The 23,312-nt window shown below is 41.6% G+C and overlaps 1 protein-coding gene across 1 annotated transcript; it reads left to right on the top strand.

Annotated features, from left to right (window-relative positions):
* Positions 1 to 222: 222 nt before the first annotated feature.
* itchb (itchy E3 ubiquitin protein ligase b) lies at positions 223 to 23,311 on the top strand. The gene is made up of 24 exons (XM_069140185.1): positions 223 to 371; positions 3,856 to 3,947; positions 4,496 to 4,637; positions 6,585 to 6,709; positions 8,638 to 8,772; positions 9,060 to 9,105; positions 9,207 to 9,388; positions 9,814 to 10,165; positions 11,030 to 11,125; positions 13,176 to 13,350; positions 13,653 to 13,722; positions 14,318 to 14,402; positions 14,547 to 14,675; positions 15,531 to 15,603; positions 15,832 to 15,903; positions 16,234 to 16,322; positions 16,877 to 17,036; positions 17,182 to 17,315; positions 17,458 to 17,598; positions 17,771 to 17,891; positions 17,977 to 18,081; positions 18,521 to 18,617; positions 18,959 to 19,031; positions 20,658 to 23,311. Exons 2-24 carry the CDS (start codon positions 3,878 to 3,880, stop codon positions 20,755 to 20,757), a joined length of 2,772 nt encoding a protein of 923 aa, XP_068996286.1. The 5' UTR covers positions 223 to 371; positions 3,856 to 3,877; the 3' UTR covers positions 20,758 to 23,311.
* The last annotated feature ends 1 nt before the right edge of the window (position 23,312 follows it).

The following is a 23,312-nucleotide window of genomic DNA, read 5'->3' as shown; positions in this document are numbered from 1 at the left end:
ATACAACAGCAACAAAAAAAAAATAACTGTGCAGCAAGCTATATCCTGTTTTTGTGGTGATTTCATGAAAGAAAACACGGCTTTTATGAATTGATCGCAAAAAGGTTGAAAGGACATTAAACGCATCGGCGTGTTTCCTGACCGCTCATTGGTCCATGCTGCTCCAACTCGTGACCAATCACAGCGCAAAGGGGGAGTAGCGTGCGCCCCACCTTGTTTCGGTCACGTGACGCGAGCTTTGCGAAGATGGTGGAAGTTTCTTCTTCCTTGAAGTGAAACACCGACTGAAACCCAAACATCCCGCAGAGCCGAGGCTGGGAGGGACACCGCGGCGTCCCCGCTTTAGGTTCCCAGCGTCCCAACGGATCCGGGTAGGTGTTAGGAGACGATCACTGCGTCTGTTGTCGGTGATATTTGTTTTGGTTGTTTTTTTTCTCGTAGCCGTTGGACTTTGTGAGTTCCAGCCAGCCATGATGATGATGACACAAAGCTAGCTGGCCGGCTACTCTCCGGGACTGGCTGTCAGAGCTGGTGGCCAGCTGACATTCAACACGTACTCGGCAACTCCCAAACAACCGCACAGCTCCGGCAAATATAGCTGCGCGATGTTTTAAGAGTCCGGGGCAGCTTACCAGCTGACCGGGACATGCTGCTCCACGCTGCACGGCTAGCTGAGTTAGCGGTAGCCCCCCCTGTCTATTCCCAGTTGGATTAAATTATGTAATCTGAACAACGTTTGTTAGCTTAGCGTGCAATAAATGCACGGACGACGGGCTGTATCTCTTCAGATACGTACTGAGGGGAAAAGTGCGTCACGCTCGGTTTACTTGGCTTTACGGAGCACAGCACACTTTAACAGACTTTTATAAACGAGCCGCTCCTCAACACGACGGTCGTGTGTTAAACCGCCGGGAGGGCACGACTACATTTTAATTATGATTAATCATTACTCGTGTCAGTGAACCCGCTTTAAGAAGGACTTTGCAGATGTATTATAAGCACACCGGTTGAAAACACAGCACCTGTCAAACGGCATTATTGAGATGATGCAGGTTTCCTCCTCTTCAGTGTCTCCTACCAGCAGCTGCTCCCAGTGCATAGTTTCGTCTCCTCGGATAATAGTTTTCCTGTCTGTTTTCTTGGCTGTTATGGAACCTATTTTCACTGTTTATCACCCATTACAATATCTCTGACGTGACCTCTGCCTCTGAATGACGTCACTTGTGTTTCATTTTCATCAGAGGACTAGTTTGTCAACACCTCAGACGTCAGTAATTCATTACATGCACACTTGTAACAACTCGCCGTATACTTTAATGATTTTAGATTTCTGATTGGAGATAGGATGACTCTCTGTTGCTCCTCGGAAGATTCTTGGGTGTTATTTGCTTGGAGAAATAGAAGAACCAGTTTGTCCCTTTTATCTTGTAGTGATACTAAGCTTGTCATGAGGAAAGTATGTTTTGATGATATGCAGCATTGTTTTGCCCTCTTAGTCATGGCGTAAACGGTGTACGAGTTAACTGGGCCAAGGTAGTCTCGACGATACAGGTGTATCTTATTGCTGTTGAGAAAAGATGCTGAGAGGTTTAAGGTCATAAGAGAGGTTTGTGCGATATTGCTCATAGTTCATCTGCACACCAGAGCTCTATAGCAATAGGAGATGGAGCCATTTGAGCTCAAATTTAATTTAAGATCCCCCAAGAAGCAATTTCCTGGCCTGTGATGTTATTGAGCTGGTTTAAAAAAAAAAAAAAAAAAAAAAATCCAAGCCAAAGCAGACCTTTGTAGAGTTTAATATTCAGCAAATACCCTCATCTAAAAAACACAGTTGCCCTGCTTGCAAGGCTGCAAAGTCAGCAATTGCTATGAATTATTGACCGAGACCCTGGCAGTAGCCAAAGTGAAAATTTACCCAGGAGCTCCTCACTTTCTCCTGCTCTGCTATGTGCTTACTGGAAGACATAGACTGAGGTCTGAGGATCATGCATTATTCAGTGACGCAACGAACCAGATTCAAGTCAAGATCACAGGATCTGATTCCTGTGCCAGTGTTTGCCCTTTCCTGTCTCTTTACCTTTGACATATTCTTTAGTAGTGCAGCTTAGCTGGCATTGGAGTTCCAGAGATCATATCATACAGTCAAATAAACATTACATAACCAGCGTTTCCTTTTTCAAAGGGATCATTATGCCCCACATCATGTGTTGCTATTCTCAGTGCTTCTTTGAATGGAATTAACATCACAGCTACACTGGATTTGATTATGTGAGTATTATTTAAGTAATCTGGAACTGAAATCTTAAACATCACGTGTTGGTGAGACCCACAAGGCTTCGATCTAAAGCTGCCAATACAATAATCAATGTTTTTTTCAAATCTGACCAAGGCCAATCCTGCAAAGAAGAGGAAAAACATACACACCTCTCCATCATTCCTCCAAATCTCAGTTTTTACAGAATTGTTGGTTGGCACCCATTCATAATTAATTCATGATCCTTTTATGGGGAGTTGTTATAATGTAGGAAATCACAAACTGAATTAGAAGTAGATGACTTGGTTTTTGAGATGATGGTTCAGGCTGCAGGCTAGACCAACATGTTCTGTGGAAATATTTATTCATCGAAGTATTTCATGTTTTCGGTTTTGTATGTGGCTCTTTGCAGTCAGGAGTATTTGGGCCTCAGACGCAGCTTTGGAACGCAGGCACATGTTGTTATTTAGAAATCAGTTTAAAGTTGAAGATGCTACAGTGACGGTGCGGGGTGGCGTACACAATTAGCACCCTCCAGACTGCAGGCCTGGCTTTTGTCTTTTTTACACCTTAATGGTGGAATTTGTGTCCCATTCGCACGACGACCTGACGGATAACTCTCACACAGTGCCTCTCTTTGCTTGATGTGATGCTTCTCTTTACACTGTTTGTTTTGAGTCAGTCTGTTCCCTTATTCCTATTTTTAATGCAGATGTTAACAGGTGAGAACTGGGTTTAGTGTGAAAGAGATCCTGGGAAGGAAGTGCAGTGAATAAATGAAAGGTCTTTATCTATGAAAGTTGACGCTCAAGTTAAACTACATTATTTTGGCAGATACTTTTCTCCAAAACGATCTACACTATGTTCATAGAAGAAACGGTTATAGTGGTGATATTTCCTGTAAGTGACATGAGCTGTTACTGAGGCTCAGTGAGGTGACTTTGATCTAGTTGAGACGTGATGTCTTTGTCTTTTCTTACTTTTCTTGCACTGTAAATATAGCCAGGAAAATACCGCATGCTTCAGGCACAACCCGATGAAAGCAGTAAAATGACATAAATACAGGCAAAACAAGTGCACATGTGGGAAGTGCATTAGAGGTAATTGAGATATAAATAATGATATGACATTCATGTTGTCAGCATTAGATAATGTGTTGATCGTGATTTGCTTTATGCTTCTTGCAAGCCTCTCACAGAGACTGTTGTGCAGTCAACATCACGCTTCTGAATGAACTGTACTTGAGTCCATTCATCTCAGTTTGGTCTTATGTGTTGCCAAATCATAACAAATCTCTTCTCGGGATCCTATACATAATTCTAATATTTAATGGAAAGCTGATGCTTTTTAAAATAATTAAGGTTGTCACTTCAATTGTATTGTTTGTCTGTTTCAGGACGCTTTAAAACCCCAGAGTTCTTTTTATTATTGACATAGGGGTGTACTTTGTTGTTTTACTTGTTAATTGTTAGAAGTGTATTTTTGCAAGTCTTTCATGTTCTGGGCTAAATACACTGAATGATCTCATCAGTGTGGTGTACATTTGCAGCAGTGGGAAAGTGATTCATCACCACCCTAACGATGTGTTGTCTGTGCTGCAGGCCTTCATCCCAGCCCTATGTCATGGCCAGTGGAGCCACTAAGTCGGTGACTTCCAATGGTTACCCTATGAAGGCACAGCTACAAATCATTGGTAAGTCTTCAGTCTTTATCAAAGTGGACAGAGGTTAAATTGAAAAAAAACCAAAACAGGTTCACTTTTTTTTCTTCTTTTTTTCTATTTCTTTGCTTTTTTTCCCCCCACACAAGATGTGTCACAACAGGAAAAGAGCAGGTGGAAATAATGAAAGAAAAGCTGGTTGAATTCCGTTTAGCTGCTTTCGTTTCAGGGTTATTGTTTTTAGTAAAACTTGGGCTCTGTATTAAATGTCTGCTGCCTCGTCTTCATCGCCATGTGTGATAATCTTGTCTTCATCTATCATGGAAGTAGTTTACATGATGGACTTTGAGGGTAGTTCTTGTATGCTTCACTGCTTCACTTGCCGGACACATTTTGCACTACTAAAGTTTTAAAATCCTCTTTTTATTGCAGTCATGTTCCCCTCTTTAACTTGAGCTTTTCATTTAAAAAGGCCTGCTTATTCACAATCTCTCCTTGTCCCTGAATTACTGTTGTCATAGTTCTGCTTTCTATCTCCTACATCTGACTGTCCGTTATGTGGTCTCTTCTTCCTGTTTCAGTGCTGTCAGCAAAACTGAAAGAAAACAAGAAAAACTGGTTTGGTCCCAGTCCCTATGTGGAAGTGACAGTCGACGGGCAGTCTAAGAAAACAGAGAAATGCAACAACACCCACAGTCCCAAATGGAAGCAGCCGCTCACTGTGTGAGTGAAACTCTTGCCTTGATCTCCAGACGCACTTGACATTTGATCACAGTTATTGTAATCAGACCTTTGCTGTTGGTGCTCATAAAAGAGACTTGTGTAAAATCGTACCAGTACTTGAATGGCAAATGTTTGGTCTTGCGACTGAACACACGGTGGATTCTAATGTTTAAATGGTCACAGAAAACATCTAAGAGTCAATTTACTCAGCTTTGCCAGACACTGCACCTTAATTATTACTCATCCTAGTGTGTTAAATGTCACCTGTCTGGTGTCTCGGGGAACTCAAAACAACTCTGTTATTTACAAAAGCTCTAATAACTTTCTATTTGCAGCTTTGACCTCAGCGCACATTTTATGAGTGTAGACTTTAGAACTGTTTTACCTCTAAGAGTTTTTAATGACATTTTAGCACTTGTTGAATTACAGACTCAAAACATCTAAACTATTGCTCTTTAGTTACAAAGCGTTATTGATGCAGTATATGAAATATTGAAGGTTGCTGAGGAAAAGTAGCAGCATTTTAGCATTGTTAGCAGTTTGAAATGACTTTAGAAGTACTTCATATTCATAGCTTATAGCACTCAGCTCATAGTCATCAGTGGCTGTGCTGCTGATTGAAGTGAGCACCACTGTATTGTCTAAACACTTTCACAGCTCATTTGATGGTTTTATTCTCCAGAGTCCAAACTAAGTGATTAATGAAAACGGTGTGGTAATTTGGGTTTTGGCTGAGAGGAAGACCCGTTATGTGAAACATTACTGCTGACTCTAGTATTTGGCATTGCACAACATTATTTCTAAGGAAAGCCGCTCAGAAATCGGGGTGTTCCTCACATATACATACATACATAAAGAGAAGACCTTTTAAAATTGTTATGATATTGCTGGTGTAACATTTGATCGGTTTCCAGATGTTTTTCCTGCAGCAACCTTTTATCTGAATGAGTCATCAGGTCTTGGCTTTCAGGAGGGATTTTCTCTTCTGTAGTGCAGCTCTGAGTTCTCGATAATGGTGTGTGTGTGTGTGTGTGTGTGTGTGTGTGTGTGTGTGTGTGTGTGTGTGTGTGTGTGTGTGTGTGTGTGTGTGCGCGCAGTTTAAAGGAAACATAGAGATTTCCGTGTTGCTGGAATTGGCTTCTACACGCAGGTAGAATCCCACTCAGTGTTGAGAGAGTGTGTCCGGTGCATTTCCAGGAATCCTGTTTCGAAACAGACTTCACATTTAGTGCACACGCACACACTTGCAGTCTAACATATTCGCACATCAGATATCCTCTTAATTTTAGCCTGTGCAGGATCTTCTTCTGTGCCCACTGACCTTCTTAATATAGAGTTCTCCTCCAGTTTCTTTTCGACCCGGCGGGGCAGAGTTATTATGTAACAAGTGTTTACTATGGGATGTAACCGGACCTGAGCCCATGAATCCACAGTGTCTTTTCCTGGGGCCACTGATGGTGCTCGCTAAACAACTGTCATAGTGATGGTTATAGACCCTCGCTGTCCCTGAATAGCTTCTGAACTTCATTGTCAACGGTTTTCGCCAGCTAAATAGATTTTTCAGTTGTCATCAAACAGCTTGTAATGGTGTTCATTATGTGCATTAATTGATGGCAATGGAGGCATCTTTCAGGAGTTTGTCCTTCAAGTGTAATCACTCACTCTCATTGCTTTCATTAATGGCAACTGTGTGTGTAAAATTGGACACAAATGTTGGGTGGGAGTTGTATAAGTAGTTTTTCTGTTTGTTTATTTTTTAAATGCAGATAAACTGAGAAAGAGGAACTCGTGCTCCCTGAAAGGCAGCTGAGTGGAAAACGTTGTAATAGTACCTCATAGTACCACCCCGGAGGGCTTTTCGATATCAGATCATCAGACAATAGCAAGGCAATCATTTCTTTCATCCACATGCATTGCGGGTATCAGCTGAGCTGTTTGTTTCAACAGGATCGTGACTCCATTCAGCAAACTGGTGTTCCGTGTGTGGAGCCACCAGACCCTGAAGTCAGATGTGTTGCTAGGCATCGCCACCCTGGACGTCAGTGACACACTCAAGACTAACGACATGAAAAGTGAGTGAATGGGTGGATTTTTACTTTGATACGTTGGTCCCAGATGACATTCATTCAAAAACTATACCTGCAGTCTTCATTGTGGGTACATATTGTATTTCTATTGTTCAGAATTTCCGTTTATAGCCTTTAGCAGCTTGATTTTAAAGGTCTATTATTTTACACTTTTCTGTTTTGTTTTTTTATTTGCAGTCTTGAAATCCATAAGATGTTTTTGTGGTTATAAGAACCAAAAACCATCTCCATATCTTAACCTTCTCTCTGGAGCTCAGCCAACAACAGGCTGTTTTGTGTCTGCGTCTTTAAGGCGAGATTGATATCATGGACCCTCTATTCTGATTGGCTGACTCTTTTCTGAGTGACACACACCTAGATCCACTACCGGTTTCTTTTGGTTTTGTAGTTTGCTCGCTCTGTGACGGAATGACACCTCAGTGGTTTCTTCCACAGAAAGGTTGGACAGTGGGCTGAGGGCGGACATGTGAAATGAGTGTGAGTTTGTCACGTCACAAATTCAAGGAAGTTAAAACGGCTCGTATAAACGGCACAATTGCCGATTTTGGGCTGCTGGCATTTCCCGTTTAACTGGGCCTTTGATACTGTCACAGTATTTCTATAGTAGCTCCTGGGCCTGCTTTACGATTAAAAAAAGAAATGGAAATCTATATTTATCCGATCCTTTAAATCCTGATGCATGATTGTGTGCCAGTTTCAACTAACAATTGTTGCTGGAAGAAGCGTTGTTCTTTTAACGAATAAAACTCATTCAGACTCGATTGTCTACTTAAGATGGATGAATGGTAGCGAGTACATCGCTTGACTGTTAATCTCAAAGGCCTGCAGGGCTTCCAAAACCATAGTGGTGTGTCAGACTGTAAAAAGATTGTAAATATACTGGAGTGCTGTGTGAAACTGAATTCTTCTGATCCAAACATCTGTGTTGTCCAATATAAACGTTTTTGTGTATGGACTATGAGAAATGGTAATCTGTCTTTGTAATGACATCTTCCATGTTAAACAGTACATATTGTTGTAGAAATACAGCTTGGGGGTTATTTCCATGATTTTCCTGTTGATGAAGTTTGAGTTTCTGAAGGTTGATCTTTTGTCTGTTCTTCTCTCATTTATTTTAAACCGCTGTTGGAGCTGCCAACAATGTAAACTGTATCACTTCCTGCCCACAAGAGCTTTTGGCTAAGACTTGTCTGGTGTCTCTGTGGTGGTACAGGTTTATAGCAGTTTTAAAGCACACATCAAAGTTATTTTAATTGAACTGTTTGCGGTTGTCAAAGCCTCTATAAAACCATCAGCCAGCCCTTAAAATACATAAAGTATTTCAAAACACTTACAGCTGTGGCTAGTCACTTTTCCTCTGTAGGAAATAAATCATTGCCCCTCCACTTAACATTTCCACAAGAGGCTGCTGTTTTTATCATCTGCTTTTGCGTTGGTAGATTTTTGGGCTGTTTATTTTTGGTTTATTTCTCATAAAGACTTCAACTAGATTATTTTGTATGCAGGGACGCTGTCCCGCAGCGCTAGTGACGGAGAACTCGGGTAAAAAAAAATACATCAGATGTTGAGAGCTGATTGATGTTCCATGTCAGAGCAGGAAAATGTTCCTCCTATGTATTTAGAAAATTAGTTGGAATTTAAAGCGTAATTTCTCTTTAACCTAAGCCAAGAAAAGACTACTGTTGGTGTTGTGCTTTTGTCAGGATGTGATTTAAAATCAACTGGTGGCAAAACTAACTTCTGAAGTTATATCTTAATGTAAATCTACTTTTAAATGCTGCTTTGACTTTGATATTTGAAGGGACAGTGCATCAAGTCACTGATTGGCCCAAAGTGTCCCGGCTTCATTAATAGCAGGCGGTATATTTCAGATGCCATCGTCTCACTCTGACCATACTGTCATTTCCCTGTAGTCTCTGAGGTGGTGCAGACCTTACAGCTGTGTGCAGACAGAGACCAGTCAGATGTGGTGGGAGACCTGTCTGTCTGCCTCGACGGCATGACTGTCGACCCCGAGATGTTCGCTACGGCCGAAGCCGACCATCACAGTGAGTCAACGCAGAGAGTTTCCATCAAAAGCATGTTTGAACGACAAATACGCAAAATATTCAAACTGTTTAGTGAACATACTTTAATTCTGACAGTATCGTGTCTTACTTGTTTGAAGTTGAAGGATGTTGGATAAATGAGCAAAACACCTATACTTATATCAACAGTACGAACACATTAGATAGCACATTCTATTGTTTGTTTGTTTGTTTGTTTGTTTGTTTGACAGGCTTTCTTATGGGAACTCACATTTCTAATTCAGTTTTGTCGTGTGCTTTTCCTTCAGGTACATCAAATGGAGAATCACAGCCTAATGGGGATCATGCCATCAGGTACAATATCCCACCTTCAGTCAAGTTTCACTCGTGTCAAATTTGTAGTTTCTTCTTTTTTTCCTTTGTTGTTTATCTCCGTCCACCATCCTTCCTCACAGGCGCAGTCGAGACAGCTCTCCGGCCGTGGATGGCGTAGAGCACAGGTCTTCTCCTGGTGGCCGCAGGGCAGCGAACAGCACGGGGTCTCCCTCAGTGTCATCAGGGGGCTTGAGGCCTCTGCGACCACCCAGGCCCTCCAGACCTCCTCCTCCAACACCCCGCAGACCCACCTCCTCACCAGGTCAGACATTTACAGAAGGACATGTACTTTGATCACTTCAAGACACTTAGAAACTAAGAACAGGGGGGAGACAAAGATCAAGCACTTTTCTCCTCCACTAACTGTGTACAATTATATCAATGTCAAACATTTACCCTGAGGGTAAGTAGGGGGTTGAGCTTACACTCGACTCGCTCTCAATGACATTTTTTTGTACAACCAGTTTACTTCAATAAGAGCTGTTTTCAGACAAGGCTACACTGAGGAATGCACGGATAGTTAGGCTGAAGGGAAAAGTTGTTCTTTTAAGTCAGCTGTTATGTCATAGCCAACTCGAGCCAGACAGTTACGTTTGTGCATCTTTGTCACATATCTGTATCTGTACTTGCTGCTGCCCTGGTCTGACGGTCTGTGATGAGCTCTGTGATGCTTGAATCTTTCTTTAGCTTCTTCCAGTAACGGTTCTGCTCCAGCGGACGGCAGTGACAGTCAGTCAGGTTGCGATACACCGGTGCGAACATCAGCACCCTCCACGGCGCCCTCCACGACGCCCTCCACGGCACCCTCCACAGCGCCCTCCACGGCACCCTCCACGACCCCCTCAATGACCCTGTCAACGGCCCCCTCAACAGCGCCCTCATCGGCCCCGGACTCAAGTCCGTCGGCAGGCTCGGACAGGAACTCCACGTCGGCTTCCAGCTCCGGAGCTGCCGCAACCAGACAGCCGACCAGCAGCAGCATCACCCCTGCTGTCTCTCCCAGAGTCCCTGCAGTCAACTCCGGACCGATGCCTCCTGGGTTAGCTCTCATGTTGTAGTGTTCGCAGACCTAAGGGAGATTTTGTTAAACAATCATAAACGCTAATGCCAGTTTATTATGTAAGGAACATAAAAGACTGGCAAGTATTATCTAATTTCTCAATGCCAGCTGAGCAATCATTTTACAATAGTACCCAAGCCAGCTATTTTATAAGAGTTGCTGCTTTGCATGAAGAACAGAGACCAAGAAACAAAAGAAAAACAGTTGAGCTACATTAATTGAAATTGATTAATCGTTTGGAAAGTAAGAGTGGTAAATAGAAATAGTTTGAGCAGTGAATGTGGTTGTGTTATCAAACTCTGGATTTCATGTATTGCAGCTCAACAAAAACACACCAATGAGCCAAAGCTTAGCGAGCATCTATTGATTCCTGAAGCCATCGAAGGATACATATAAGTGTGCATATTAAAAGCACAGGGTTGTATGAAAACAATGGAAATCATGATAAAAGTGGGGATAGACAGATGTCTTAGACTTAAAGGGTGTTATTATCAATAGAAAAAAGCTGACATGTTACTTGTTTGTCTGTAGAAGACAGCAGAAATGTATCTGAACAGTGATTCCGTCAAAAGGTTTGTCACTTCTTTTCCATTCTGTGATTGTGATGAACCCGCTTCACGGTCATCACTGCCTTTTCCTTATTGTTACTCTTTTGTTTTATTCAGGCTGTAATTCCTCTCCTTTTGAGCTGTTTTATTGTCGTCACTGCAACCTTCACTGGTTATTCGCTGCGTCTGTGGTCGTATGACTCTTGTTGAAATTGCTGTTAAAAATCTATGCGCAAGCTAAATAGCTGAAGTCATTGCCAAATGTCCTCAAATTTATTGTTCTCCTTTTATCTAGATGGGAGCAGCGGGTGGATCAGAACGGCAGGTTGTATTTTGTTGATCACGTGGAAAAGAGAACAACGTGGGAACGGCCTGAACCACTGCCCCCTGGGTAAAAACTCTTTTCTTTCTGATAGTTCTTAGACACAGTATTATTATTACAGTATTATTGAGTATTTTCCTTTTAAAATACCTGATACTGGTTCACGTCCTGATTTCGCAGCATGCTGTTTACATGCATTGTTAATGACAGTAGCTGCTGTCCACTGCTGTTCCCATTTCTGACTCCGGCTCAACAAATGCCATTCATCTTGTAAAACCCTTGTCTTGGGCAGAGCTGAAGGGAGGCATGTCTTTACTCTTACCTTTTGAATGAGGGCTGTTGTTTGCGCTGAGCTTCCAACATCAAACTCACTTCGTCTGGCCATTGATTGTTGATCTTTGTCTCAACAGTCTGCTCGGTGTTTTGCTCTGAAATGTTTGAAATAGCTGTGGGAGACTTATTATATGCTAGCTTTTCCTGTCAGAGTTTACTTTGCACCTCCTTTTTATTTTATTTTTTTGAAGCTCTTTCACTGTAGTCATCTTTTCATGTTTCCTCTGTTTCTATTGGAGCATCTTATCTCATAGTGCCACGTGTTTTACCAGAGCGTTGTACCAACATTTTCTTCTTCTCCTCCTTTTGATGGTTAATGGTGGCTTGCAAAAAGCGTTTAGGTACATTACTGCCACTTTGTGGCACTAGTTTTCTGTTACCACCAGGCATCTATAAAAATAAGGAAAGATGTATTTTTTAAGACAAGACGATAGTCGCATAAACTATTGAATTTCTTTTTATAATTAAATAACTTCTCAAAAATGTGAAAATCATGACCTATCCGTACTTGCAAAGTGTATTAAATACAGTGGTACATGATCATCAGAATGAATTGGTTACAGATGTTGGTGAAAGGTAGGATTGCCCATGCACTGGTACAGTTGTTTTAAAGCCTTTATTCTTGAGCTGTGATGCACGTACCTATCTTTTTTTTTTTTTTTTCCACTCCTCCATTTAACCCGGTAATGTAAATCCAATGGGCCATTTCTACCATAACATAACCCTTTCTGCTTTCTCTCTAATGCGACAGTTTTATTTCTACCTATTTTCAAGACTTTGTTGACATGGCTGGTTATTAAATACAGTTGTACCAAGTTTGGTACGAAATTAGTGTGGCCTGGTTAAAAGAAGGACACCGGACACCAAAATAAATGTAAATTTTATGTGGCTCCTTTATTTCCCCCGACTGCGCTCTTGCAGCACAGCATTAATTTGGCAAATTTTGAAAGTACAGAATAATGTCTGTGACAGCAAAATGAAACAATTGCTTTCCACTTAATTATGACTACAATATACCAGGAATGACAACTGGAAACAAGAAAACTTCAAGGAAACACTATATTTAAAAGCTACATAGAAAACAACAGCAGTGGCTTCCTCCTGTCAAGCAGAAACGGAGAATCTGAGATGTGTAAGTGGCATTAACTTCTACAGGAACACCAACATTTTCAAAGAAAATAAAGAAGTCAGTCGTATTTCAGTGCGCAGCCTGTGTGCTCGGACCCGCACATCTGGAACAGCTTTCATCTCCTCTCTAAACGAGGCAGACGCATACAAATTAACACAATGTCTCAAAACGGTTAACAAACCCAATTACGAGGTGATTCGGGATTTATCAGCAACTTCTCCCGCTGCTTACGCTGACCTGTCGTTCGAGTCTTTCCCTTCAGCGCAATTTGGATGCCAACCGCTCGTGCTCGGTCCTCAGCAGCCTCTAATTCCCGGGAGTTGATGCTCTCTATGTTTTCATCTCACGGAGCTCCGTGCTCTTGAGTATCTCACGCTTCACTGCTCTGCGACAGCGCGACCAAAATAATAGAAGAAGCCATCACTGATGAAGCTGCATACAGCTATAGATCATATATATATCAGGGACAGTACCAAAAACCTTCCTGACCCTACTTCACCTGGCTCCATATGTGTAGCAATTTACATAAAATAATCAGTGTGATATTTAACTGGTTTGAATTGTGCATGGCTTTGAGGTGCTTTAGTTTTTTATCCAGTCTGACCGCAAACACTCTTCTTCTTTCTCCCATTCTCTCGCCGTCCCCTTTGTCTTCAGCTGGGAGCGTCGTGTTGACCAGATGGGCCGGGTCTACTTCGTCGATCACATCACACGAACCACCACATGGCAGCGCCCAACAATGGAGACAGTGCGCAACTATGAGCAATGGCAGCACCAGCGCAGCCAGCTGCAGGGCGCCATGCAGCAGTTCAACCAGAGGTTCATATTCGGGGTGAGAAGTCCTCCTTATCATGTAATACTTTGTGGAGATGTGGGTGTTAATAACCAAAATATGGAGGCCACGTCTTTAACTGTTGCTGACCTTTGTTCATATATGCATGTAACATCAAACAACTTCTTTTAGTTGTTGGAGTACCAGATCAAGCTGGTAGTTTACTGTGTTTACATACTGTGGTTCGCCATGAACTGTTTGCTGTTAATGACAAACCGGCTTTTAAATGTTTGTACATCGTATCACAAATGCAACCACAGGTGCTTTTTGATTCGTATTAATTATGATTATCTGCGCCGTAGGTACAAGATCAGGTCTCAGCCACACAGAATAAGGAGTTTGATCCTCTTGGGCCTCTGCCACACGGATGGGGTAAGATCACTGAGGCTTTTCAATTTATTTACACAGACTTCTGACACATCATTTAACCAAACAAGAAGTTTGCTGTTTGTTATCTTTCAACAACGAGTCCCAGCACACGGGTAATTCACAGTGGTAGAGTTGTGGGTACTCCGAAATAAAGATTCACAAAAGAGATGTTGCCTTTCTTGTCTTGCCTGATGCTTGAGCTGAGTCTAACTCAAGAGACTCTTTGCTAGCTGCAGCCTGATTGCTGCTGAGCTTTTTACATCCCTGTTGATATGAAATGGTGCATCCTGACATCTGTAGTGGGACTCATTGTATTGTTAAATATCATCCTGTTATACTGACGGTATCTTTATGAGCCCTATGATGGACAGATTTATGTAGTTCTTTGAGTTTCTGTGAACTGCATTTGGCCTGGTGGAAGTAATAGACTTCCTCTTAAACTCAAATATCTCAATAGTTATGAATTAAAGCACTGAAAAGTTTCAAATTTGTCAAGTCACCACCCTGAATTGTCACTTTAGTGGATGAACACATACAAATGTAACAATGGACCGGGAGAGTGACGAGATGACTGTCTGGCCTTACTGTGTCTTTTCAGAGAAGAGAACGGACACCAATGGAAGAGTGTATTTTGTACATCATCCTACACGGGCAACACAATGGGAGGACCCACGAACGCAGGGGTTAGTTTGTGTTTGTATACTGCTCTCACTATCAAATGAACCTGTAAATACACTATACTTGAGTATGACGTTAGTTTGTGTACTGTATAGCATTTACTTCTGAAAACATCCATCACCAAATGTTGGTGTGATCTCATTTTCCAGATTGTTGAATGACAAGCCTCTTCCAGAGGGCTGGGAGATGAGGTTCACTGTGGATGGTATTCCTTACTTTGTAGACCACAACAGGAGAACCACCACCTACATCGACCCTCGCACTGGAAAATCATCACTGTACGTCTTCCAATGTGCCGTTTTCTGCTTTCTCGAAATCTTCTGAGAGTCACATACGACACAAGCAAGCTAACTAGAGCAGATGCTCAACAGCTAATGAAGAAGCAGTTTAACAGCATGCTCTTAACTGCAATAATAATACTTTGAAACTTATAAATAACTGGATTGATTGAGTGAACACGATGCCCTTTTCATACCAGAAATTACTGATGGATGTGTCACCAGCCAGATAACACCACAGACTGTTGGTGGAGTAGTGTCATAAATTCAATCATTCAAATTAACTCGATAAGCTGCTTCTAAGATTTTGAAAAGTATATATTAATTTATCTTGAACTGGACGTTTAGTTTAGCACCTCAGGAGGGAGCTCTGTTGATCCAGGTAGTTCTGTTTCAGCAGATCTTTAGCTACATGAGTCACTGTCCATATTTAGAAGTTGTGATGCATTTTCCTGATATGGCTAATGGGTCACCTAGTCTCTCATGCTTCTGTCATTCACGCTCATGATAGTAACCTGTCAGCCTGACTTCGGTAATTACTCTGGTGTGCTTCTAAAGGTGGATAAACCAGTTTGGTGAATGACGATAAGAGTGTGACCACATGATCTGACAGGAGCAGTAACATCCTGACCAAGAAACCGCAACATATTTACACACCCGCAAAGTCTTTTGTACTATAATACTTTTTGTAATTACATCGGTTTTCAACTTAAGTCACATTTAATTGCCACAAATATTGTCTCAAGATAAATCCACTTTATATTGGTAATAGCGTGGGATAAACATATCTTAAAGTAACATTTAATATCCTTTGAGGTATTCAAACACAAGTTTCTCTCCCCTATTTTTTCTCAGTGAAAATGGACCCCAGATCACCTACGTTCGAGACTTCAAAGCCAAAGTACAGTACTTCAGATTCTGGTGTCAGGTAAGAGTCAAAACCGTGAACAGTTTGACAGCATTACTTGGTAATTATTCTTAAGTAATGTACTCCATCCTTCACTCATTTATACTCGTGCAGTCACATTGTGTGCTTGCGGTCTTGCAACAGTGAGTCTTCAGAGGAAAATAAATTATTATCAGGCAGTTGGTGTCGTGTCATAACTTAAAGCACATTTGACCTCTAACTACTGGTGACATGTTCCCTTTTCTCCAGCAACTGTCGCTGCCTCAACACATCAAGATCACAGTGTCCAGAAAAACCCTGTTTGAGGACTCCTTCCAGCAGGTACAGTGACCCACGCCAGCCCTGCTGTTGCACATTTCACTCGGCTCTAGGAAACCTTTTCTTCAGACTATTACTTTTACCAACTTTACCAGCTCCACCAACCTAACACGATGTGTTCTTCTTCATTGCACATTTCTTAGAAATGAAATGTAAAATTAGAATTGAAATGTAAAATTCCCTGAATAGTTTTAAAGCTTTTGTTTAAAGCTACAGTTGTTGATGCACAATAAGACAGAATAAGTGCAGAGTAAAATTACAGTATTTGATCATAAATGATTCTTATGTGCAAGTGAGTACACCACCAGTCTATCATTATATCATCTGTTTTAGATAATGAGCTTCAATGCTCAGGATCTACGAAGGAGGTTATGGATCATCTTCCCTGGAGAAGAAGGCCTCGACTATGGAGGTGTCGCCAGGTGAGTTGTTCATTTTTTTGTTTTCTGTTCTCTGGAGGTTCAGATGCCTTGTGAAGAATTTTTTTTTTATTTGAATGTTACAGAACATAAATTCTGTGTTGATTGTATTTGCTTCGGTCACTTAACCTCTCCTCAAGAATAATTATTGGATATTTTGCTGCTTCAAGCGCTAGTTCAGAACTTTAACATAAAAATGAAGTTCTGTTACATTCAAGCTTTTGTCAAATGAGTTCACACAATCCTGATTAAGTATATTACCAACAGATTAATCACTTCGTTTTTAAATCCAGTGTCTGGTGAGACATTCCCACTTTGGCGACAGAGTAGATTACAGCAGAGGCTATGACGTAAGCACGTTGAAAAGGTTTTTGTAAGTACTCTTACTGGCAGAAGGGAGAGACAAAAGTTCTTCCCTGCAGGTCATATTTTAATACTGTTTGAGTTTATCTACAACTTTTGCTGAATTTCCTTGAGACTTGTCTTGTCGGCCATTTTTGTTCTGTATTTGCATCATCTCTCACCCTGTCCTCATTTGTGTCGTGTCTCTCTCACAGGGAGTGGTTCTTCCTGTTGTCCCACGAGGTTTTGAACCCCATGTATTGCCTGTTTGAATATGCCGGTAAAGATAACTACTGTCTTCAGATCAACCCTGCCTCCTACATCAACCCCGACCACCTCAAGTACTTCAAGTTCATAGGACGCTTCATTGCCATGGTTAGTCATTTAAACATGCATTGCTTAAATCAGTGTGACAAGGAAGAGTTATTTTAAGGTTATGCTATGTTATGTACAGAGAAAAGATTTACTTAGCTTGTGAATAAATAAATAAAACAATAAAGAAGCTTGTTTTGTCCTTCAGGCTCTTTTCCACGGCAAGTTCATCGACACGGGTTTCTCTCTGCCATTTTACAAACGCATCCTCAACAAACCGTTGGCCCTCAAAGACCTGGAGTCAATAGATCCGGAGTTCTACAACTCCCTCATTTGGATCAAGTGAGTACAGAGATGCTGTATGTGGAGGGGGTTTTCAATGTTTTAGCAGTTAATTGTGAAAGGTTAAAAATGTGATGGATTGCGTTATCCATCACACGTCTGTTCTAACGGTTGTGCTGTGATGGTGTCTGCTGCTATTCAGGGATAACGACATCGAGGAGTGCGAGCTGGAGATGTTCTTCTCTGTTGACAAGGAGATCCTGGGAGAAATCTCCACACATGAGCTGAAAACAGGAGGAGGAGACATTCAAGTCACAGAGGAGAACAAGGAGGAGTACATCAGGTGGGTTTTTTGAGTTTTCAGTCAGTGAATTTTAAGTCAGTGAATCATATTTCAGGTTGTAGATTCGATGTGAAGTTGCTTCAACATGTCTCAATGGTTAAACCGTACTTACTGAACTGTTGTTTTAGTGTTTATGGACGTTTATGAGGTGTGTGTTTGTCTCCCCCTGCAGGCTGGTAGCAGAGTGGCGGCTGTCCAGAGGAGTGGAAGAGCAGACGCAGGCGTTCTTCGAAGGCTTCAACGAGGTCCTCCCTCAGCAGTACCTGCAGTACTTTGACGCTAAAGAGCTGGAGGTACGGTGGAAGCAGAACCTCTTGGCGCATGATGTTATACCAAAGTGTGTCTCCCTTCGTCTGACTTACTTATGTCCTGTTGCAGGTGATGCTCTGTGGTATGCAGGAGATCGACCTCGCAGACTGGCAAAGAAACACCATCTACAGACACTATGCTCGCAGCAGTAAACAGATCATCTGGTTCTGGCAGGTCAGTGTCAAGCTCCTGAAGTGAGCACTTTAATTTAAGCTTTTTTCACTGTAATGTTGATGTTGGATATTCTGGACGCTCAGTTTATATATTTATGAAGAATTCTTTCTCTTTTTTGAGTAGTATTGTGTTTTGACATTATTTTGATTAAACGGTAAAGCATTTGACAAGTAGGTGGTAGATATACTGATAGACTGTTATGCCCAAAAACTGACTAAGGAAACATTTGAACTAATACTTAAATGTTGGATGCAGCACCATTTTATATATCAGTTGAATATGTTTTTTTTTTTCATAATTATATTTAAAAGAAATAATTCGCTCAGTGCATCTTGGGCCTCTTATAGCAGTTTACTTATGCTGTTTGTCTTTCTCCCAAATTGATTTAATGAGTTGTATAATCTCTCTGGTGACATTTAAATGCCACTTTTGCCTGCAGTTCATAAAGGAGATGGACAATGAGAAGAGGATGAGGCTGCTGCAGTTTGTCACTGGCACCTGCCGCCTGCCTGTTGGAGGCTACGCCGACCTTATGGGTAATGATTACAGCAATTACCATTTGAGTTGGCATTTCATTTCACATGCCGGTGAAATATGACTCTAGACGAGTGTGAGGATAACGCTCTGAGCCTCATTCAGTCGCATAAAGGGTTTAAGCATTGTACCCTGATCTTCATTTACCGTTTATTTAGTAGCACATTTCTACTTCTTCTAATCTGTAGGTTTTTGGTGAAACCAGTTGTGGTCTTTAGTATGTTTGCTCAGAAACAGTTTGTGTTTTATCAGTTCCAGGTTTCTATAACTGTCTCATTCATGATGATGCATTCAATCAGCCACAATAACTTGAGATCCTGCTGACTTGTGCTTCACTTTATAGGAAGCAACGGTCCTCAAAAGTTCTGTATTGAGAAGGTGGGGAAAGAAAACTGGCTTCCCAGAAGTCACACATGGTGAGTTTATGCAAACTGAAATCGGAGCAGACAAATGACTGATTAACCGTGTGTTGCAGTTTATTCTAGAAAACTTTAGTGTTTTCTGCTTTTCAAGTGACACGTGAAGCCGGAATCCAGGACCGTTCATACTCATAGCAACAAGGTCAAATAGAAAGATCACTGAAGGCTCGTGGGCCGTACAGAATATTTTGTCAAAGAATGGCTCCAAATAACTCTTAATGTCATTAATACATTGAATAAACTAATCATGTGCATCTCTTTTGTGGTATAAGTTTCAAACAGCAAAATACAAGACGACTGTTACTCGATGAGAAAAAAACAGTTTGAAGTTGTTCTACCGTGCACCACTTCCTGGGTCCTCGCAATAAAAGTTCCCACTTCCTAAGAACACCTGATAATGTGTAATTTTACTTCAACCGTTATCCAACCAAATCTACCTATATTACAACCAGTACAAAATATTATTGCCTGTTAACTTTACAGTAAACATGGTAAAACAGTTTTGGCCGGTTTAGGATACGATCAAAACAATTCCAAGCAGACATCAGGTGCTTCTAGCAGCTCCAGATGTGTTAATGGGGAAAAAAGTGACACAGGCAAAAACTTAGGTGTGTTTGAATTAACATAAACAGATCTTTAATCTTTGCATTTTCACAACAACAACATCCCTCAGCCGGGTGATTCACCACAAAACAACTATCATACATCAGACTTCTGTCATTTTAAGCCTGTTTGAGTGACGACAACGACTCTGCTTTGATTTTGCGACTTAACATAGTTTGGCTCATCGGTAATGAGACCAATCTCGAGATACTTATGCAACTTAATTGGTTATGGGAAGATGTACGCTTGTTTTATTGCATTCATGTGAGAAAAGCTCAACTCACATGTGTAAGTGGATAAAAAGGTGTCAGCAGTCCCTGCACTGTCCGTCTCCATTGCTCCGAGTCCCCAGAAAAAACTAGCAGAAAACAAGGCATAATTTGACTCGGTTCTTCCTCATGTTGTGTTCTTTCATCACAGCAATGTGTTATTTTGCGGAACAAGCACATCAGTGTATTACTTGTTGCAGCCGGCAGAGCAAATCAATACCCGTCGGCCCTTTTGGTTTGGAACTCTCAGTTTTCATAATCGATTTTTATGTGTCTTTAGTTTCGAGAAAGACATTTTGCTTTTGGTTTAATTTACAAAGTCTTTCTTTAGCGGGTGTGTCACAGGAATTCCCATTGTGGTCTATTCCAGCACATACTGCAACACACTCCAGGCCTCCCCCCCCCCCCCCCAAAAGTCCTCACACACAAAGCTCGTCTATGAGTCAAGATGCCACATATTTGTTTCCATCCTTGTCTGTGGTTCAGAGTTTTTTGTATTAGTTTTCTTTATCATATCACTAACACGACAGGCATCTTCTAGCGGGCCATTGCAAAATTCAGACGGGACATATCCGGCCCGAGGGCCACGGTTTGAGTAGCCTTGCCCTAATCCCAGACAGCTACAAGAAAAGATCCAATATGGCTGCACAGGGAAAGTAGCTCCTCACGGGTCAAATCCAAGTTTAGTCTTTTCAAGAATAAGACTTTACATGTCAAACTGTAATATATTTTTTTCATGTTCCTTTCCCAGCTTCAACAGACTGGACCTGCCGCCCTACAAGAGCTACGAGCAGCTGAAAGAGAAGCTGATGTTCGCCATTGAGGAGACTGAAGGCTTCGGTCAGGAGTGAAAGCAACCAGGAGGAGGTGAAATAATTGGTGCAGGAGTCTGAAGGAATTTAAAAAAAACAAAAAAAACAACCAAAAAAAAACAACCCACCAGTGTTCAAATCAGGGAGCCTCTTCAGAATAGGCAGGTGTTTCTGGGAGTTCGTGCTCATGCATGCGTGCACCTGTACGGTACGTCTACGGGAGCGTATGCAAAAGACTGCGGCCGTCGGGATTTCGGGCCTCTGCTGCTGCAGCTCTGAGCTCACCGCAGGCCTCTCAGCGCCTCGTCGCGACCAGAAAACGTCGTATCGTTCTAAACCAAAACACAGAAGCTGCTCCTGTCTCTCAGAAAGTGCGCCAAAATAATGCATGGGATCCTGAACTCTCACCCTCTGTGACATCAGTAGCTTTTCCTCCCCACACATGTGATCATGTTATGGCAGGGAACCGGGTGGTCTCGGGGTAACCGTCAACATCTCCTGATCGGACGGGGCCACGGGTTCCAGCAGCGATCGAGAGGGTGTTTTAAGTTTCACCGGTAAACACATTTTGTTGCTCTTCAGATTATTTGTTGCACCAGATTCCCTCTTTGATCTGCAACTCTACTTCTGACTAAACTGGATCTTTTTTTTTTTTTTTTTTTTTTTTTAAACTAAACAGTAACACATGACAGTAGAAACGGACAGATTTGATTTGGTGGAATTATTAGTGCTCCAAATTAACGCTTCTATTAACAGACAATCTTGGTGCTTCAAAGAGATTCGGGAGACATGCCTGTTTGGTGTTCCTGGTTATACAGTGTTTGACCTGTGAATCGAGTAATGATTGTGAAAAGTGTTGTAACCTCCATAATTTCTAGTGGTGGGAAATGTGGGGCCGAAACTTCCAGCTGGCCCTAGTTTTATAGGGCCGGAGTTTTGCACACTGCGGTTGTGGAATGGGATGTCGTGGATTTGAGTATTCTCGGAGAATCTTTTAAGTTATTCATATTAATATCAGCTTTAAGAGACATTTTACACCTTTTAATTCACAGGGTGGTCGTGATTACAAAACAAGATCCATAAAAAGTCCTTGAAATGAATGATGATTTAACCTGTCAGAACTTTTAAAAACACCAAAATCCAGTCAAACCAAACCCATTTTTAAATCTTAACAGACGTTTTTAACGAATCATTTGCAAAATGCAGGAACTGCATGTAGATCTTCATACGCGTGTAGCATTTGCCTTGTTTTGACGTTTTAATGCTCCACAATAAACCAGTTAACAATGTCTCTCAAAAAGATTCAGCCAGCATTTAAAAAGCTTGTCTTCCCTTTTACACTAAAAGGAACATTTTACATCCTGAGTATTTTTACTTAGTTTTATGAGCAGATTGAAACTGATATTCTGAGACACCCAGTGAAAAAAATACACTATTTTTTTATTTTTGAAGATGTGTTCAAGATCCGACTTGAGGTGAGGATTCTTACCTCTGGTATTGATTTACAGATCCGCAAAACAGCTGATTTCAGGCAGATTATTGTACTGATTCCAGATGTGTGTGTACAAAGAAACCCCTCCTGATGCTTTGCCAACGTGGTGTCCAGTGCTGAATGTGTACAGCGATGGTCTAACTTGGCAGGTGTGCTACACATCCGATCAGCTGTAACAAACTTCAAGAGGATCTGAACAAACGGCCGGTGGTGTGATTTGTCATTTTGGAGTGTCCTTTTGAATGCTTAGATGACACCCTGAAAGGACTGGTGTGGTTACTGAGCAGCAGCGGCTTCAGGTGGCGTTAGTCTGACAAAGCACAGCACTTTTCTTTTTTTCTTTTCTTGCAGCATGTGGGACGCGCAGTCCGAGTCGTTGGGCTCTTTTGTTTCCACACGCGTGGAGATTGGGGGGGGGGGTCTTCAGTGTCCGTCATTAGCCTTCAGGTAGCCTTATGTCCACCCTCGGCCATCAGGTATCCTATTTAGCAACAGCATAGGTGAAAAATAAATCCCCTGAACTCCTGCTCTGGTCTGACCCAGCTGTGGAGGAGTAACCAAACCAGGAGGAGTCTTCCCAGTGTGGGAAAGCCGTCAGACTTGAGCTGGGTGGAGACACGGGACCCGTTTCTAACGGCTAACGGGGGTAACAACTACTGAGACAAAGTTAGCGTCAAATAATGAATGTATCCCGATGAAAAGTTTATTGGTAAAAATTGCCTATTTCCAGATTTTCCTCAGAGTGTTACCCCCCGACGCAGGATGCTGTTCTGGGTCGATCACATATTTAAATCCCGGGGATGCAGTAGTTAAGCAAATATGTTAATGTCATAATTCATCGCTACTTTTTTTGTGTGCGTTTTTTTAAGCTGTTTTTCCAGAATCCTCCATATCCAACTAAACCACTGTCACTCTCCTGTACACGAGAAGAAGTTGTAAATGGTGTCAATAACAAATTTTCTTTTGTAAAAGAAAGGATTTAATAAGAGGTTTATGGTAACTCTCTATATTTTCTTTTCCCTGTTTAATTTCTGATGTACATGAAAGATGTGTAATATAGAAATTGCCACCTTAATAAATTAAATCAAAAATTTGTTTGTGT

The sequence above is a fragment of the Embiotoca jacksoni genome, unplaced genomic scaffold (genome assembly GCF_022577435.1).
Source record: "Embiotoca jacksoni isolate LCO1_2020_lvr unplaced genomic scaffold, fEmbJac1.0.p SCAF_9, whole genome shotgun sequence".
In the NCBI taxonomy this organism is placed as follows: Eukaryota; Metazoa; Chordata; class Actinopteri; family Embiotocidae; genus Embiotoca; species Embiotoca jacksoni.
This window is presented reverse-complemented; position numbering and strand designations above follow the sequence as displayed.

What these genes read in the sequence shown, in the direction of transcription:
- itchb (XM_069140185.1), top strand. Translation starts at nt 3,878, where the DNA reads ATGGCCAGTGGAGCCACTAAGTCGGTGACTTCCAATGGTTACCCTATG. An exon ending in TCCGGACCGATGCCTCCTGG is followed by an intron (nt 10,166 to 11,029) that starts GTTAGCTCTCAT and finishes CCTTTTATCTAG; the next exon opens with ATGGGAGCAGCGGGTGGATC. An exon ending in ACCAGAGGTTCATATTCGGG is followed by an intron (nt 13,351 to 13,652) that starts GTGAGAAGTCCT and finishes TCTGCGCCGTAG; the next exon opens with GTACAAGATCAGGTCTCAGC.